General features: G+C 32.0%; 1 protein-coding gene across 1 annotated transcript; it reads left to right on the plus strand.

The window, feature by feature from the left end:
• The first annotated feature begins 14,340 nt into the window (after positions 1-14,340).
• On the plus strand, positions 14,341-19,485 carry LOC120124868 (copper methylamine oxidase-like). The gene is made up of 12 exons (XM_039143438.1): positions 14,341-14,783; positions 15,053-15,162; positions 15,296-15,601; positions 15,865-15,977; positions 16,086-16,416; positions 16,504-16,719; positions 16,857-17,093; positions 17,408-17,593; positions 17,682-17,822; positions 18,770-19,038; positions 19,126-19,207; positions 19,300-19,485. Exons 1-12 carry the CDS (start codon positions 14,552-14,554, stop codon positions 19,432-19,434), a joined length of 2,358 nt encoding a protein of 785 aa, XP_038999369.1. The 5' UTR covers positions 14,341-14,551; the 3' UTR covers positions 19,435-19,485.
• Positions 19,486-20,167: the final 682 nt, after the last annotated feature.

A 20,167-nucleotide genomic window follows, 5' to 3' on the forward strand; every position in this document is an offset into this window, starting at 1 on the left:
AATAGTAGAGTAGATGAATTTAGTTTATGTTACCTTCTTGGGAATTAAACTCTAAATATGATATTTTTTAACCATCAACGACACCTAGACTATAACATGTGTCTTCTTGATGAGTTTAAAAAATTGAATCTGTATACCCAGGATGTTAATGTAATCATAATTATATATATACTATAAAGCTGAGCTATTCTTCTAAAGTAATTGGTTCAAATCTCTGGCTTTATGGATAAACTTCAACTAGCCAAATAAAGGCAAATCATATATATGTATACATACAATAAAGCTGAGTTATTCAGCTAGCCAAACAAAGAAAAATTAAATTAAATTTCACTAAATAAAGAGTCTCGATGAAAATGGACTAAGGGAATTGAGACACACTTGTTATAGTCAACTTCAGAAAAGTACTCAAGAATTTTGTCTTTAGACCGATATTTATGCACTACATCTACTGAAGGAGTTTATGAAGCTTAAACAAATGGAAGAAACAAATAACCAAACTAGAAGTGTTCTAAAAGGTCTAGTAATTGATTATGCTAATTGCAACATTTTGCCCGCATCCGATTAAATGTCAAGCCGATAAATAAGGGTATGTCACAATGTTCTCACAAGTAGAGAAGAAAACAAAGACTTAAAACTTGAAACTATAGAAAATATGAAGCAATCTAAAACCCACCCATCAATCCTGGTACTTGTCAAAGGGTTATAACTTTGAAAAATTAAGGAACAATTGATCATTTCGATATTTATTCAACTCATGTTTTGTGATTTTCTTTAATTGTGAGCCTAAGAAGGGTCATTATTTTGTTCTTCAACAAATTTTTCAAAAAGAAAAAAAAAATTAAACAATATAATTTCCCTAGAATGGTATCTTAGAAAGATCTCTCAGATTTAGAAGCTTAGAATAAGAAACTGGGGAAAAGAAATTGAATGATAAAGGCCAATGTGTTTGGGGAAAATGAACAAATTATCACAAGATGAAGACTCAAGTAAAAAGAAAGACTCAACAAAAATAATGAAGCAGAAGATTTACAAGACAGTGGAAATTTGCAATACTAAAATGACATCATGCATGCATATTTAGGCATTTACGCAATAGGAGCATACACATTCATTCTTTTACCAATCTTAATGTTTGACAAGATTCAAAAGGTCAACAAATATTTAATTTCACGACTTCATGATCAATCCATATTTTCACCGTTTAAAGAAGTGGATCTCAACAAAGAATTAAGGAGCATGGGTCATTACCTTCGTGTACTTTAAATATAGATCACTGACATATGATAATCTTTTGTAGGGAAAAATAAACCAAACATTCCCTGTGGAAGGGTTCAAAATGAGAAGAATTCGTCTCATAAGGGAGAAAGAGTTTCTAATGAGAAGAACTTGTTCAACCTTGACTCATCCATCACAAGAGGAGGTAGACCAACATTTCCGATGGAAGTGTTCATAATAATAAGAGCTCATCCAATGAAGGAGAAGAAGTTCCTAATGAAAAGAACTTGTTCAACCTTGGTTCGATTCCATCACAGAAGGAGGTGGATCAACATTTCTATTGGAGAGTTCATAATGAGAAGAACTCATCTGATGATGGAGACGAAGTTCATAATGAGAATAACTTGTTTAACCTTTTTCTTGATTCCACCACAGAAAGAGATAGATCAATATTTTCAGAGAAGACGTTCATAATGAGAAGAACTTGTTCAAACCTTGGTTCATCCATCACATAAGAAGTTGGATCCAGATAACCTTTGCTCGATCCCATCACAGAAGAAGGTGGATCAGTATTCCCGAAGAAGAGTTCATAATAAGAAGAGCTCGTCCCGTGAGAGTGAAAAGTTCATAATTAGAAGAACTTGAAGCTTAAGAATCTCAGTAGTTCATGCCTGATAAAAATTGGTGCTTTATTTTTTTCTCCATTCCCGTTTCACAACAATGAGCAACGAGGGGCAACTGTAATCACCATTTTTACCCGACCTTCATCATCATCATCATAATTATTATTATTAAATAATAATATTATTAAATATATGTATTTACATTTTACATAACAAACCCATTTCAATTGGACCCAAAGCTAAAAACCCCCAAAAAAGAAAAACCATATCCTTTTATGGCTAACCCTAACCCTAATTTAAGGTTAGCCACCATCCATCCTTAATAGTAGCAACAACAACAACCTTGGTCAAGTCTGATTCCCGCCATCACCGATCGAGTTCGCCCCCACTTCCAGACGTGTTGATTGTTAAGGTTGTCAATTCGAGCCGGAGCAGATCTCGTCAAAATCTCAGTAAAACCCCAAAAAATACAGGGCTTTCAAAATACAATCCACCACATGTAGAGGAAAATGATGAATGTCAGAGCAAGTATAAATTAGGTTTATTATTATTATTATTATTTTACTTTTGAAATATATCATAAAGTGGATATAAAAGCACCACTGAAAAATGTAAAAAATTATCTACTTCTCCCCTATTTTCAGGAAACAATACAAAAAACCAGAAAAGATTTCAAGGTTTATTCCATTTCCTTTAGAAGTTTTTTTCATTTTATATTTTAGTCAAAAAATAATAAAAGGGGTATAAGAGTTTACCTGATGAGAGTAAGCGTCTCATAGGAGGTCGGTTCGCTGGGATTAGGTCGTTGGTAGGGGTCGGATTGCCAAGGGGTTCATGTGGTCTATAGGACCTTGCATGTTGGTTTTTGGCCTAGATCTGGGTATAAAGTTGTAGATCGTGAGGTTTTATAGTGGTTTGGGCTAGCTCAACTGTCGATGATTATCAGAGTTTGAAGTCGATCAGGTCCCTTTTGAGTTATTTTAGGGTCTCAGTCATTAGGTTTGGTGTTAGGAGGTTAGATAGTACTTTAGAAAGTTTTTTTGGGGTGGTTAGGTTTCATCCGGCCACCGCTGATGGCGGTCGGTAATGTTCTTTTGTCAATGGTTCGGTTCTCGACTGAGTAGACAGTAATGAGAGAGTTGAGAGAGTTTTAGTTATTTTCAAGGAATTAGGTTAAAATGAAAAAAAAAATGTGTTTTATACTAAATATTTAGGGGTTAATTGCATATTAGTCCCCCAATTTCTGTCATGTTTTTGCACTTCAGTCCCGATTTTTTTTATATATTTTAGTTTCAAAACTATTGTCCTAGTTGTGTGATTTTCCTTTTTATTTTGGCTGATATAAATTATTGGTAGAATTGCATTGTGATCCCTCTAACTCTTCTGTGTTTTTGCATTTTGGGTCACCTGCAGTGATGGTTTTGATTTTATTTTAATCTTATTACTCTGATCTTGTAATTTTCGCATTTCATTTGTTAGTGCATTTTAGGCTTAAAAAAGGGACAATAATGCTTTAGTCTCTCTTATTTTAGCGTGCATTTATGTTCAAGTCACTGTCTTAATTCTAAATTTTTATGATTAATTTCGATTTAATTTGGTCACAATGTTGGTTTGTATGCCTATGAAGATGTGGCCCCTAAACTATTCAATGTGTTTTAGTTTAGTCCTTAAATTAATTTGTTGTTAAATTAACACTAATATTAATTTTGTGTTATAAATTTATTTGGTAATTTGTAAATAGGTAGTTAATCTTTAAAATAAATTTTGTATAGTTTTAGCTTTTTTATTTTTTTAAATGTATGTTTGTTTTATGTTTTTGTAGGGATTAATCTCTTAGCTCAAGTTCATTTGTTTAGTTAGTAATTAAAGCATTATATTTTAGACTTAAACCCTATATTTAGATTTCTCAAACATAGACTCTAATTTAGGGAATAATTCAATTTTAGCTCCCACATTTAAATGTCCGATAACTCATTTCGATTATTCAATTCAATAAAAAATGATAATTAATTAGGGATAATAATTAGAGCCTTAATTTTATCTTTTTCACACTTTAGTCCTTGAACTTTCTAGTTAGATATTTTCATTTGACATAATTAATTAGGTTAATTAAAGCCTCCTCTTTAGGTTTAATTTCACCATAGTCCTTTAATTTAGGGAATAATTCGATTTGTCTTTCGCATTAAGATGCTCGATGGTTCAAATCAATTATTTGAATCAATAATTGGATAAAATAAATTAGGATTAATATTAGAGATTCCACTTTCAGGTTTAGTCATTTAAGTTCTTTAATTTTCATAATTTTATACTTTAGGATAGAGGAAGCCTTAATTAATCACTTAGTTTAATCAGGTTCAATAAATGAATTGTTTGATTGCATTCCGATTTCAAAACTAAGGCAATGTTGATTTACAAAGGAATTAAGGGTATAGTTCCCGCAATCATGCTCTGGGGGCAACCATTGGTAATTCCCGAAGTAGATGGACATCCTTTTCAAAACCTTCATTTTTTAAATTTCGAGGCAATGACCAGTTATTGGGCATAATAATTGAACTCCCACATTCTTGCTATAGGGTGAATATTATTGGCTTTAATAAACGAGACCCTCTTCAACTTTGAATCCACAATGATTTCTAAATTAAAAAAAAACATCAAACTCAAAATCTTCAATTTTAAGTATATGGTAATCGACTAGATACTAATTTCTGGGCGTTGTGGGGGTGTTAATCCTTCCCCACTTGTAATTGATTTCTAAACCCTGATTTCTAATTTTCACAGACCAAATTTGGTACTTTTGATAAAATAAAATGTTTTATTAAAATTACCCGATTTTAGGTGTTTCAATCGCACCTTAAAAATGGTTGGTGGTGACTCCCAACATTTCATAAAACATTTTGAAGGAAAACCCCCAAATCGTACTAATTTTTCCCCACCTGGGCAAAAAACGGTGTCGATAATAGAAAGCCTATAGTTTTTTTAAAAAAGATGAAATATTCAGAATTACAAATGAAGGTTTACAAGCATAACCGTAAACTAAAATATAATTATGACAGTTTTTTCTAACCATTAACACAAAAAAAACTAGATACCTAGATCACACATGGACCAAAGAAGGAAAATGTTAAAAAACCTAACCAAAAGCTCGAACAAAATATTGATACGAACAAATCTGATTGCATCGACAAACGAACCACAAAAGAAAATGAAGGTACTGAAAAACCACTGATAAATAGCAAATTAAAGTCGAGCGACGTAAGAAAATTATCCACTAATGCAAATTGTCCATCCAAATCAACACGGGGTCTAAAGCAAGAAAGATCATAATGATAACAAACAAACACCATCCTGATTAATCGTGGCGATGTCAAATCAAACTCTGAAAAAAAAAGATAAACGAAAAGAACGACCAAATAACTAAAAACGTACCAAAAACAAAGAAAAAAACATAATATAAAAACCAAACAAAACGTGTCATAAATACAATATTATTAAAAAATAAATAAACAACACAAAGATGTGATACATGAAAATAGATGAAAATTACTTGCGACGGTGGTCAACACTAAAAATTAGCGTCCGCGCCTACAACCAAAAAGGAAAAGGGAGCAAGAGAGAAAAAAAGCTAGATCAATAAATTAACTAAGTCACAAATTTTTTTTCTACTTTTTTAAATCTTTATATTTATGTTTATTTTTCATATTTATTGTATGTGTCTTTTAGGTTTCGTAGGTTTTCATCTATGTGGGTTTCTTTTATATTGGTAATTGTGATCATTTTGTTTTATATTTACATATTCGACCTAATCTTTATTTTTATTAAATCATTAATTTATTTTCATTTTTCATTAATAAACTCTATACAAATAATTTGGATCTCTACTTTAAATTTTGGTTCGAACTTTAATTTTCACTATTAAGACAATTCATAATTCTGTTGATACTGAAAAGACGATGTGGACGCTCTCCTTCCTCACATGTATTCGACTCTCGAACATTTCCAAGTAAATATTTAGTAAGAAGTAGATCTTATAAAAACTAAAATTTAAGTATCGGATTTTATCTAAACCAAAAGGTTAATGACAATTCCAAAAAAAATTATTTACTTAAATCGAGATTCGATCTCAGACGTCCAAAAGACCACTCATATACACACACGGATGTTACTGCACCACTAGCACGACGGAATATAAAAGTAAAAAATGAATCACTGAAAGTCTAAAATACACCTCCAGTGTGAGTATCTTTGACAAACATGGAGTCGGTTACATTTCAATTATCAGTATTTTAATTTCATAAATTATCCTTATAATAAATAATTTTATCAGGATCATAACTTTTAAGTTCATAAAAAAAAGAGACCAATTTCATTACATATCCAAATGAAGTCCATTGCCATTATGATTTATGGATGCATAGCGCACACAGTACGGGGGACATGACAACCACTTTCTAAGTGTGGGAATGGGCATCACTTCGAACTCCAACTGAAAATGGTTTTGTCAAATAGGAACAAGAGCCCCCACTCCATGTAGTTATGGATGAATATTAGTAACATTCTATACATATAAGATGTGCAATTCTGTTGTCTACATGTACATCCCGGAACTGGAACTGACTGTATGTTCTTATCCATAGGATAACCACATAACAATTGATTTATAGATTCCATCCATACTCCATAGGATAAGTATATGACAATATTGATTCGATTGAATATGGACCAAATTCATCCATAATCCGTTCAGTTCATAAATGGCTGTTTTGATCAATTGAAAATTTAGAGGAAAAAAGGCTTTAAGACATCTCTCTCTCGATCCTAAAAGTTTTCAGCCGCTTGCTCCTTTTTCTTCTTTTTCAACCTTGATAAAATAATTTGATTTGTTAATTGTTTTTACGTTATTCAAGATTGTTGACCGGCATATTGTCTTCGACAACAATTCCGACAATGTTACTTTCTAATACTAATTAATTAATCTAGGTTCTATATAAACGATAGATAAGGACGAGTCCACTGATCAACGAGTATATATATGGCTTAATACTAAAATAAGTTTTCAAAATATACCATTTTTCCAAATAAGTGTCTAAACTAATTTTTGTTTCATCTAGGTGTCTAACATTACAAACGTTACCCATTTAGGTGCCTGGGCCGGTAACGGTGTTAATTTCCTTGTTAAATGACACGTTTCACAGCATGGTAATTTTAAAATTTTTATTAAAAATTAAAAATATTTTTTCAAAAACAGAAAACACGAATTTTGAAATAAATCCAAAATATTGAAAACTTTCATTTCAACCCTTAAACCCATGCCAACAACAACCTTTTGCCATCGACGAGCCTCTATCCGACCTCCCCTCCCCCCGCCAACCAAAAGTCTCATGAAATCGTGACAAGTCGATCGACGACGAATCAACGTTTAATCGTTCGAACCTTAGGATTAAAATCACGATCCCAAGCAATTTCGACAGCTAATCAAAGGAAAATATGATGGCATATGAGTAGGAAGATGGTAAGGACTACGTCGGTGGCGGTGGTCGTAGCCGGAAAGGCTGCAACAACGAATAAAGTTTTAGATTTGGAATTTTGGGTCTATTTTATAATATAAGGAAAGTTAGTGTTTTTTTATAAACATCATAATATATTTAATATTTAAAAAAAAAATACCAAATTATGACATGTTTCACTTAATGGAGGAAATTAACGTTGTGACTGCCCAAACACCTAAATGAGTAACATTTGTAACATTAAGCACCCGGATGTGATGAAAATTAATTTAGGCACATATTTGAAAAAACCGGTATAGTTTAGGTATTTATTTTAATATTAAGCATATATGTGTGTGTGTGTGTGTGCGCGCGCGTGCGCGCGTGCGTGCGTGCGCGTGCGTGCGTGCGTGCGTGCGTGCGTGCGTGCGTGCGTGCGTGCGTGTGAATAGGAAAATTCTACAGCGCTCGATGAGCAATGATGAACACTAGGAAAATTCTACAGCGCTCGATGAGCAATGATGAACACTGCTAACGACGAGCATCATTAATTTAATTTATAAAAATTTAAATCCTAAAGGACTCAAAGTATAATTATAAATAAGTTAAAAATTTAAAGATAAATTATTTAAAATAAATGGTAAATCATACCATTGACCACATAACTATTGCCTCTTTTCATTTTGACCAATATTTTTGAAATTTGTCAATCAGTTCACACAACTATTTAAAGGCATTCAAAAATTAAATTAACCCTTTACAAAAATTGCATGTCATCGTTCAAAAATTACATAGCAAGTGGTTTAATTGAATGCATTTAAATAGTTATGTGAACTGATTGAGAAATTTCAAAAATATTTGTCAAAATGAAAAGGGCAATAGTTAGACGGTCACTGATATAGTTTACCCTTTATTTAAAATAATTTTATCTTTAAATTTTTAACTAATTTATAATTATACGTTGAATCCTTTAGAATTTAAATTTTTTTTATAAATTAAATTAATAGTGCTCATCGCTAGTGATGTTAATCGTTGCTTGTTGATCGTAGAAGAATCATCTTTTATATATATATATATATATGGATTATTATATGAGTTAAGTGTGAAGAATATTTTTCTTGGTTTACATAAATCATTCAATATACCTTTGTCCAAACGATCATTTTTTAATTGAAATTGATAATCAAATAGAAATTGAATAATCAAATTGATTCAAATAGAATAGTATGCATTGATGTTGGATATAACAGGTAAAAATATGATAAAATCAGTTTCATTATGACAAAAACGGTAAAATTTACTTAATATGTTGAAAGTATCTATATTTTTATAAAAAGGATCGATACTTTACAATATAACAGGTAAAAATATGATAAAATCAGTTTCATTATGACAAAAACGGTAAAATTTACCTAATATGTTGAAAGTATCGATCTTTTTATAAAAAGGATCGATACTTTACAATATAACATGTAAAAATATGATAAAACCAGTTTCATTATGACAAAAACGGTAAAATTTACCTAATATATTGAAAGTATCGATCATTTTATAAAAAAGATCGATACTTTACAATATAATATGTATAAATATGACAAAACTAGTTTCATTATGACAAAACCAGTTTTATTATGATAAAACCGGTAAAATTTACCTGATATGTTGAAAGTATAGATACTTTTTATAAAAATGATCGATACTTTTTTGAAAGTTATGTAATTTATATTTCAAAAATTGTTAATAGTGTTTCATGTTTTCCACCTATAATATTAATTTAATAATTTCATTTACACAAAAAATTATTTGATTTTTTTGATGTTTTATAAAATATTATTTAGAATTTAAATTTAACAATTTTAACCAAATATAATAATAAATATGTAATATCTATGTTTATTGTTTTTAATTTAATAATAATATATACCGTAACATAAAAAATAAATCAGTAGACGCGTATAATTACTAAATTAATATCTTAAAACTCACTCAAAAGATAACCTTAAATTAATGTTTTCTACAATGAAATAAGTATGAACACTTATATATATGTATTGATATTTACCAATAACCAAAGTTTACCGGTTACCAAAATTTTTAATAATTTTTTATGTTTTCTATCTAAAATATTATTAGTCTGTCAACATAATAAATAGCGTTAAACTGAATTTATTAAATATCTTTTAATATATATATATATATATATATATATATATATATATATGATAATATCATATATTAACAATATATTAATCATATTTCCTGAGACAATCCATGGCCATCAAACAAGAATAAACAAATAATAATGTCACAATCAATTATCACTGAAAAAGGTTAAAGAAAACATATAGTGAGGTGAAATCCAAGTCCTTATAAGAGAAAGTAAAGAAAGGAAATGACATTATGATTCTCCACTCCTGTCAGTGTATGTATCACCGCCACATATCTTATCCTCTTATATATATTGTAAGTCAACACCCAAACATACAAAAATATTTGAGGGTGAGCTATCGAATTAGTCACTTTTGTTTTAATAATTGTTCACTTTTGGTCGCCAAACTTATAAAACAATGTTTTGGTCACTAGAACCTTAAATGTGATTGGATTAATGATGTGACATGTTAGTACAAAAAACTTATTTTTTATATAAAATATTATCATATTAATGATTATATTATTAAATTTTAGATAAAATATTATTTTGATATATTTTTTTATAAAATATCATTTGATATTAAATGAATCCGATCAAAATCCCCAACCACCAACCGTCGTTCATTATTATTGTCGATCATTGTCAGCCTCCTTCAATTGTCGTCGTTGATGACTATTGGACCTTAAAACTTTCAATTCACTTCTTTTTTATCCTCTTAAATATATATATGATATTTGTTTCATCAGAAAAATATCCGAACTCCACAAATATAGACTATAACCTTAGAGTTTCATTAAAATTAAATCATAATAAATAATAAATTTATCTTTTATAATGTACCGTAAAAAAATCTCTATTTAAAAAAAATAATCTTCAACAAACACTATTTCCGATTTTTCTTTCTTCCTAATCGGTCGATTTTGCCCAACCAGCCCACTTCGACTCACAAATCTTGTTGAAGAATAACCAAAGCAAATACCATTTAGATGAAAAGTAAAAAATATTCTTTTTTTTTTACCTTAGTATGTTATTGGGATTCTTGTTTTGTCGCAAGCCTACAATTTACACCATAACCATTTATTATTGATAATTTAATTTTATCTAAATGCATGTCATTATAAACAAAAATGTATGCTTATTAGATTTAAAAAGAATATTAGTGATAAATCTATCATTATAATCTAATGATAAAATTTTAAAGAAAGTCACCTAAAAAGGTTAGATTTGTGGAGTTTGAGAATTTTCTTTTAATGAAATATACATTACATTCACATTCAAAAAATTCAAGAGAGTGAACTAGAAGCTCTAGGGTCCAATGGTCGTCGGCGATGACAATCGACAATGACCAACGACGATGGTGAATAGTGACCAACGGTGGAGGACTTTGATCGGATTCATGAGTTAAATTGATATTTTATCTAAACTTTAAGGGTCAAAATAAAATAAAACCATTTGTATTGATGTACCATATCATCAAACTAATTACATTTAATGTTTTAGTGACCAAAATGTTATAGATCGATAATATAAGTGAATAAACTAATATAAATAGATAAGATAAATAACCATAACGTTATTTTTCTAAATTCAATTGACTAAAAGTGAACAAATATAAAATAAAAGTGACTATTGGTAGGTTACCTAAAATATAACATAAGGTGGGGCCATCTCTTTTTGCCGCCCATACCCATTACCCACTATTTAGGCTTGTAAACGAATCGAACGCACACAAACGGATGTATGTTTATGTTCGTTCATTTAATAAATAAATAAATATAAACGAACACGAACATAAACGAACAAAATTCTTTTTGTTCATGTTCGTTCATTAAGGAATATAGCTTGTTCATATTCATTCATTTAATAAATAAACGAACATAAACGAACACAAACAAAAATGAATACGAACATAAACGAAAATAAACGTTGGAGACCCTACCTTTCATTGTTCTTTCATGAAAAATAGTCGACAATGTAAATCAACCAAATCTACAGTGATAAATAGCGTAAGAGTTGATTAGCAGTGATGAAATGTTTGAAGATATCAGATATTTCGATCGATCTTTTAAAGATATTAAATGATTCACACGACTTTAATTTAACGCTATAACATTTATCTTAGTGGTACATGATTACATATGAACAATCATTTTTCACTATGTTATTCTAATAAATTCGACGGCTAAAAGTTTTGTGACATCAATGTTAGACTTTAGTGAGATTTGTTAATAATGGTCATTTTCGTTGGCAAAGTAGAAAATTTAACATCATGAAGATTTCAAACGGTACAAATTGGACTACAAGACAATAACATAGATCCGAAATCCCTCTGATGCTACATATCGTAACTGATATTATTGTTAAACCACCATTCAAAATTTTAACGTACCTAGAGTCTACTCCACAACTAAAGGTCATACAAGAACTATGAAAACAAAAGTTCATTGTTAAAGTGTATTTTCTACTTATTAATGGGTTCTTCCTGAAAAACCCATTACTTCATCTATTACACTCTTTTTCAGAAATTGTATAGAAACATTTGTTTTGTTTTCTGGCAAATTCTATATATTTTTCTCTTTACTGATGCTCATATACTTCCGATTGCTGCCTTTATCTTCCCATCTATTTCTAGAAAGAAGTATGATGTTTTCTTGAGTTTTAGATGTGAAGATACCCGCAATAACTTTACATATCAACTATTAAGCCAAATAAAACAGAGAAAGAGATGAAAACAGTCCTGTAAAACTTCAGATTGCACTATAATATAACTTTTTTGAAGCTTTCACCGATCGTCTCCACTCTCCAGTGGTGCGAGGTGCCTTACGGGTTAACATATTGTATTTAATATCCAAATAAAATTGAGTTAATTGTGGAATTGATCATCAGAATATCAGATTAATTAATATTTTTAATATACATACAAATTGGTCACCAAAATTAATTTAAGAAGATTGTGTTAAACATAAATGAACGAACATAAACGAACATAACCGAACGAACATAAACGAACATAATCGAACGAAAATGAATGAACGAGACCTATGTTCGTGGTCGTTCATTTAATTAAACGAACACAAAATCTTGTTCATGTTCATTCATTTAATAAATAAACGCACATAAATGAACTTCCCATCGCACGGTTCATGAACGGTTCCCTGAACGTTCAGTTCATTTATATGCCTACCACTACCATCTTATCCTTTTCCCCATTGTTTTCCTCTTTCTTTATCCTCTGTCCATTTTTTTTCTCTTTCATTATCCTGTCTTGTAGATAGTTTCACCATCAAAGACAATATATATTATTAATTGAATTTTTTTTTCCGGATTGAAAAGAGGCATAAGCCTTAAACAGTTACGATCAGAGATTCAAATTGCGGCCGTGATCATGGTTTTGATCATGTTACGTTTATCATGATTTCAACCATAATGGGTGCTATTGCGGTCATAATGGATGCTATTACGGGTATAACGGATATATCAAAAGACAGTGTATCGCTATTTTGCGGACACTATCACAGTTACAAATCGCTATTTAAAACCCTAGTTACAATAACTTTAATATAAGAGGACCTTAAATGTCCATTTCAACCAAAAAAAGAGAACTGTTGGTGGGGGATTGGAGAACCTGTGTCTCTCATAATCACTGGGAATACCGAGTTTTACCAAGCTATCAGCCACCATATTGCCTTCACGGGGATCCAGAGGAGCTCAATGAACCAACTACGATGACACATCTACATAATTGTTCGTACGTTGACAATCATACCGATATTAACGCACCAGATCAATTAGAATTTCTATTTATTAAATTTATACATTGTTACAATTTTATAACATTAGTAAGTATTTCATAATTCTTCTTTGTTGTGGTTTTGGATGGTTATCAACCTATTTTTAACTGTTTCCACAATAGTTTTTGTGTGTGAAGATGGTGGTGTAATAGTTAACTTTTTATAGTTCTTTTAAATTTTTTTTACTTTATTTTTACCTGTCACTTTTGTGTAGAAACAATTTTTTTTACTGCATCAAGTTTAAATATGATAAAACTGGTTATTAATGGTGAACTTTGTTCGATGAATGACAACAATGCAACAAAGATATTTTGGCAGTCAGTATGATTCGATCACCGATATTACTTCTTTTTTCTTGAGGGACATAATGACTTAGAATTTACTCTTTAATTTGACGGTATCTAACTAAATCTTTTTACATTTAATTTTGACTTTGTAGAGTCCGGAACTAGAAAATGACCCTTCAATTACTCCTATTCTAATTATTTACTAAAATATAGTAATTGTTAGTGCAAATTATACTTTTGCATCTTAGCTATCATTTTTATTCTATTTTAATTATTCAATTATTATTCTTTTAAATCATATATAATATTACGTTTTGATTTCATCTTATTCACATACTGTTAAAAAATTAACAGAACTATTGACATATTATTTTTAAAAAAATTAATAATAATGTGATATTATCTTATGATAACGCGTCAGCATCACCGTTAATTTTTTTAATAATAGATGACCAAAATAAAACCAAATTAATTATAACTAAAAAAAACTCTATCGTTATATTTTTTTTTATATTTGTATCTATGTTTTTCTTGATGCATTGTTAAAAACTATTGTTGTTAATATTAATGGCAGCCAGCTTGTTTTTTAGAAGAATATTTCTTAAATTACTGACACTATATAAAAACCTACTTAAAAATATATCAATCACAGAATCTATGGAAATTATTAACCCAAGACGGGAGTAAGAGGGAGATGGATGCACGTGGTTCCCTGTGTAGTATATAAATGGCCTTCCCTATTCTCGATCTCCATTGCTTTCCTTTTCTTTCATTGGCAATCAAATCTCTTTTCTCCCCCATGAAAAAGGCCTCCTTTTGCTTTGATTCTCACTCAATCTTTGATCTGAATTTGCTCCATTTTTCTTCTCTTTATTGTTTCCTTACGTAAATAGATACAAGAGTGAGACATTCAGAGTCGACGGACCGAGTTTTGCTGTATGTCAGTGGATCGTATTGAGACTTACTGCGGTGGATTTGGCGAGCTTGCAAACCCTTTACAATGGCCTCAGCTAAGAAAACGACGACGCTTCTTTCTTCTTCTTCTTCATCCTCTTCCCCTTCATGTTGCGTTTCCGCCGCCTCTCCTGCCTCCTCCTCCAATATGCTGCACGACTGGACCGTCATCTCTTCCGATCGACGCGACGACCAACGAGCCACCAAAGCTTCCATGGCGTCCTTGATTCGCCCCGTTGATCCTCTTCCTGAAACTTCCGCCACTGCCTCCACCAAAGGTCTCACTCTCTAGCGGTTGTGAGAAATGTGTTGGCTTTTCAAATGATCTTCGTTTTAGATCCTGGCCGTTTTACATGTTATTTCGATTTTCTTTCTCTATTATTTCTTGTTTTTCAGATATTTTGATTTACTGCATCGTTCCCCGGATATTAACCATCCACGAATATTTGTGTTTAATCTATGCCAACGCGTTTGAGAGTTATGCTGGTATTTGTATAAGGATTTTCTCTCTACTGGGATAAAAATGGTTGCTTCATTGATTGTGCAGGGATTCAAATCTTGACAAGGCCTCAAACAAGCCATCCGTTGGACCCTTTATCTGCTGCTGAGATCTCTGTCTCAATTTCTACTGTCAGGGCTGCCGGAGCTACTCCTGAGGTTGCTAATTCTGTATAATGCCTTTTTATTTGCCCTCCATTTATCCTTTCCAAATCACAGTGCTCAAGACTTTTTGATTGTTTGTTGTATGAAATGTCGAGCTAATTTTTTTTTTGTTCTTTTTGGTTTTCAGGTAAGAGATAGCATGCGCTTTGTGGAAGTTGTTCTTTTGGAGCCAGGAAAGCATGTTGTTGCTTTGGCAGATGCTTATTTCTTCCCACCTTTCCAACCGTCGTTACTTCCCAGGACCAAAAATGGCCCAGTGATCCCTACCAAGCTCCCTTTCAGGCGAGCTAGATTGGTCGTCTATAATAAAAATTACAATGAGACAAGTGTTTGGATTGTCGAGTTATCAGAAGTACATGCAGTAACTCGAGGAGGGCATCACAGGGGAAAAGTGATATCATCACAAGTTGTTCCGGATGTTCAGCCTCCTATGGTAAATCAAACACCTTGCATGGACATCTATACTTTATAATTTTCCAATTGCTAGATTTTTAGAATTTTAGAGTAATTGCAGTTAACTGTTGCGCTGTTTAGACACTTTTATCCCTTGAATTATCCAACATACCTGTGTATGGATGTTTGACATCCCCCCCCCCCCCAAAAAAAAAAAGTTCAAGTACAAAATTTAGGTTAAGTGGAACATACCAAAAGCGTTACCATTTTATATTTTATTTCTCAGTTTTGAATTCCTTTCAGGATGCTATGGAATATGCTGAATGTGAAGCTGTTGTAAAAGACTTTCCTCCATTCCGAGAAGCAATGAAGAAGAGGGGTATTGAGGACATGGACCTTGTGATGGTTGATCCTTGGTTAGTTATATCTGCATCTCATTTGCATATAAAATGGTTGCCTAATTTTCTTTGATTTGCTTCATACTCTTGTACTTGTACATTTGGGTTTAAATCCATTTTGAACAGGTGTGTTGGTTATCATGGTGATGCTGATTCTCCTAGCAGAAGACTTGCTAAACCACTTATATTCTGTAGAACTGAAAGTGACTGTCCCATGGAAAATGGCTATGCTCGTCCAGTTGAGGGAATATATGTACTTGTTGATATGCAAAAGATGAAGGTGATTGAGTTTGAAGACCGTAGATTTGTCCCTTTACCTCCAGCTGATCATTTGAGGAATTATACTCCTGGAGAAACAAGAGGTGGAGTTGATCGAAGTGATGTTAAACCCTTACAGATTGTTCAGCCTGAAGGCCCAAGCTTTCGTGTTGATGGGCGGTTTGTTGAGTGGCAGAAGGTAGGTCTGCATTTGTTCAGTTGGCTATATTTCTTGCTAAATGCAGAAACTCATGAATGTCTTCTTTTTTTTGTCTATTGCTGATAGTGGAATTTCCGTATTGGTTTCACCCCAAAGGAGGGTTTGGTTATATACTCTGTTGCATATGTAGATGGTAGTCGAGGTAGAAGGCCTGTTGCTCATAGACTGAGTTTTGTGGAGATGGTTGTGCCATATGGAGATCCAAATGATCCACATTACCGAAAGAACGCTTTTGATGCTGGAGAAGACGGCCTTGGAAAAAATGCGCATTCTCTCAAGAAGGTTTGGTCACTATTCTTTCTATTCTTTGTATTATAAATTTCTTTTTTCTTTTATAAGAACTTTGTATTATAAATTTTTTAGTTTATATAATGCTTGTTTTTAATGAAATTAAAGTTGTTAAAAAATTGTTGTTACAGGGATGTGATTGTCTCGGCTATATCAAATACTTTGATGCTCACTTTACAGATTTCTCTGGAGGCGTTGAAACAATTGAAAATTGTGTCTGTTTGCATGAAGAGGATCACGGGATTTTATGGAAGCATCAAGATTGGAGAACAGGTTTGGCAGAAGTTCGAAGGTCTAGGAGGCTAACAGTGTCTTTCATATGCACTGTTGCTAACTATGAGTATGGATTTTACTGGCACTTTTATCAGGCAAGTCTACTGACATAACATATGCTAAATTGTGGTGCCAAAGATGCAAAATGTTGCCATATCATTTTAAAACTGAATGAAATATATGGTATACATGAAATATAAAATGCATATGAACAATGATGAGAAGTTATATTTAAATATGAATATGTGCATATAATAAACAAACACACTGTTGAAAACATTTAGAGAAGTCTCAAGGCGCATTTAGGGAGTTTGCATAATATATCTTAGCTCTGTTATAAACTTCTATAATGTTATGCCTTTGTATACTTTTTAACGATTTCTTGACCATTTGTTATTGGTCACTACAGGATGGAAAGATTGAAGCTGAAGTTATGCTTACAGGAATTCTTAGCTTAGGAGCATTACAGCCTGGAGAATCTCGAAAATATGGCACAATGATTGCCCCAGGTTTATATGCACCAGTTCATCAACACTTCTTTGTTGCTCGTATGAACATGGCTATTGATTGCAAACCTGGGGAAGCTTTCAATCAGGTATATGACTTTGAATTTTCGGATTATCATTTGTTTACATCTTAAAACCTTTCTATACCATATGCCATAGTTTCTACTGTATTTCTAGGTTGTTGAGGTTAATGCTAAAGTTGAGGAACCTGGGGAAAGTAACATTCATAATAATGCATTCTATGCGGAAGAAACCCTGCTTAAAACAGAACTCCAATCCATGCGTGATTGTAATCCCTTAACAGCTCGCCATTGGATTGTAAGGATTACTTATCTTTGGTGTTGAATTGCTTGTTTGTGTTACTTGTTTAGGCTTAGTTGTTCTTCTCATTATATGCCTTGGATTTTTCATATTATCAGCCAAAAAATTGTCCATCTTTTATTTGGTATGTAGGTGCTTGTACTGCATAAAATACTTGATTTTATGTTCTCCAGAAAATTGTAGTAACTAACTTTTGTTTCTCCTTTCTTACAAGTATCTGGTTCTCTTTCTGTCGCATTATTTTCTAGTAATCACATGATTTCTTTCCTCTTGCTACCAAAGTAGTTAGTAATGTTATCCTAAAAGTGGATGTACCATTTTTTGTTTTGGTATTGATACGTACAAGAACCGCTATGTTTTCTACTTGTCATTTCAGCCTTATCGACATTCTAATATATTTTTTTTCAGACACACTATGTTGCTCCGACTCTTCATTTTTCTAGTAATACCCGTTTCCAAGACTCATATCCAGTACATGGGTATAGGATATGACCCCCCCCCCCCCCCCCACACAAGCATCCTCCAAATACAAGGATTAACTTCAAAAAACCATGCTAGTGTTTGGACGCATACCAGTACTCAATAATAACACCCAAGTCCTGGTAACACACACACACCAAGTTCCTTAACCAAATATAATAATATATGTAAATAAGAACACATCTCCATCATATTCATCAATATGCTTATATGCTCTGTCGCATTGATTGACTTGTATTGGAGTAAGTACTTTGTCAATCGTTTCTGAGTTGTGCTTTTCAGTATGTAGATAAATGTAAGACGTGAGGCATGGGACTACCTTTTTGGAATACCAAGTATTGTAATGGCACAATCTTAAGAATGCATACCCTATTATGTTTTTTCTTACAAATAAGAGATTTATATATTTGTGCTCGTTTTTATTATTGTAAATGCATAATTCCAAATGCTTTAACATATGCCAGGTGAGGAATACAAGGACGGTGAACAGGATTGGTCAATTGACTGGTTACAAACTTGTACCTGGCTCGAACTGTCTACCGTTAGCTGGTCCCGAGGCAAAGTTTTTAAGAAGAGCTGCTTTCTTAAAGCATAACCTTTGGGTTACTCAGTATGCTCCTGATGAGATGTTTCCCGGGGGAGAGTTTCCTAATCAAAATCCACGTGCCGGTGAAGGATTGGCAACATGGGTCAAGCAGGATCGTCCTCTTGAGGAAACTGATATAGTTCTCTGGTTGGTTGAATAGATCTTCTACTATTAAGGCATAGACTTTTTAACACTAAGATTTCACAGCTGATGCATTATGACTAATTACTGCAGGTATGTATTTGGAATTACACATGTCCCTCGATTGGAAGACTGGCCTGTTATGCCGGTGGAGCGCATTGGTTTCATGCTGATGGTAGCCATCTACATGATTTAGGCTTTTTTGTTTCTTGTTGATGGGAATTTTTGAGTGACAGATCTGGATTAATGAGTGGCTTTTGTGTGCAGCCGCATGGATTCTTTAACTGCTCCCCGGCAATCGATGTCCCTCCTAATCCCTGTGAATCGGAAACTAAAGACAGGGATGCCAAAGAAAATGGTGTACCAAAGTCTGTTCAGGACGGTTTGATGGCAAAACTTTGAGCATTTGATATGGATATGGATGCAATAACAAAAACATGGTACTATCAATGAACATCACTGGTGTAGATTTTCATATAATTTCGTCAGCTAAAACCAGGTCAGGTTTTGTAAAAGAACACTTTCTTTTAAATAAGATGTTTTTATTCTTTTTCTGTGTATACGTCTTTGATAAGTCTAGCATGCTCATGTATTTGTGGTATGGAAGAGCTCAAGCATTATAAGGTTCTTTGCCTTTTCCTCTTTGGTTCATATCATTTAATTAAGGTTCCAGAGTTTTTCATTTCCCAATTTGTATCAGTTTAGAGATTGCTTGTGTAAATTCAATTTTATATTTTTTTATCAAATCAGTTTTGGGACATTAAAAAATTATGGTTTGAACGATTTCCGGAGGAGTTTTGATACGATGTTAAGAGTTTTTTTTAATTGTATTTGAGATCTTAAATTTTACTAAAGAAATTAATGTGATTCGAGAATTTTTTAATACTCAACGTGACCTTTAAATTGAAACACCCCCCAAGTTTGATGAGTAATTTTTTTAGGAGTTGACACGGTGTTTCACGATGGTTCATAGTAATTTTTTAAGTTTAAGGCTGATTTAATTTTTTTAGAAAAAAATAAAAAATATTCCAAAAAATATTAGAATTGAAAATTAAAGTAAATATTAAAAAACTAAAAATAATATTAAAAATTAAAAGAAATTAAATATATCACAAAATATAAAATGATAAATTAT

Source organism: Hibiscus syriacus, unplaced genomic scaffold, assembly GCF_006381635.1.
Source record: "Hibiscus syriacus cultivar Baekdansim isolate YM2019G1 unplaced genomic scaffold, ASM638163v2 tig00110429_pilon, whole genome shotgun sequence".
NCBI lineage: Eukaryota > Viridiplantae > Streptophyta > Magnoliopsida > Malvales > Malvaceae > Hibiscus > Hibiscus syriacus.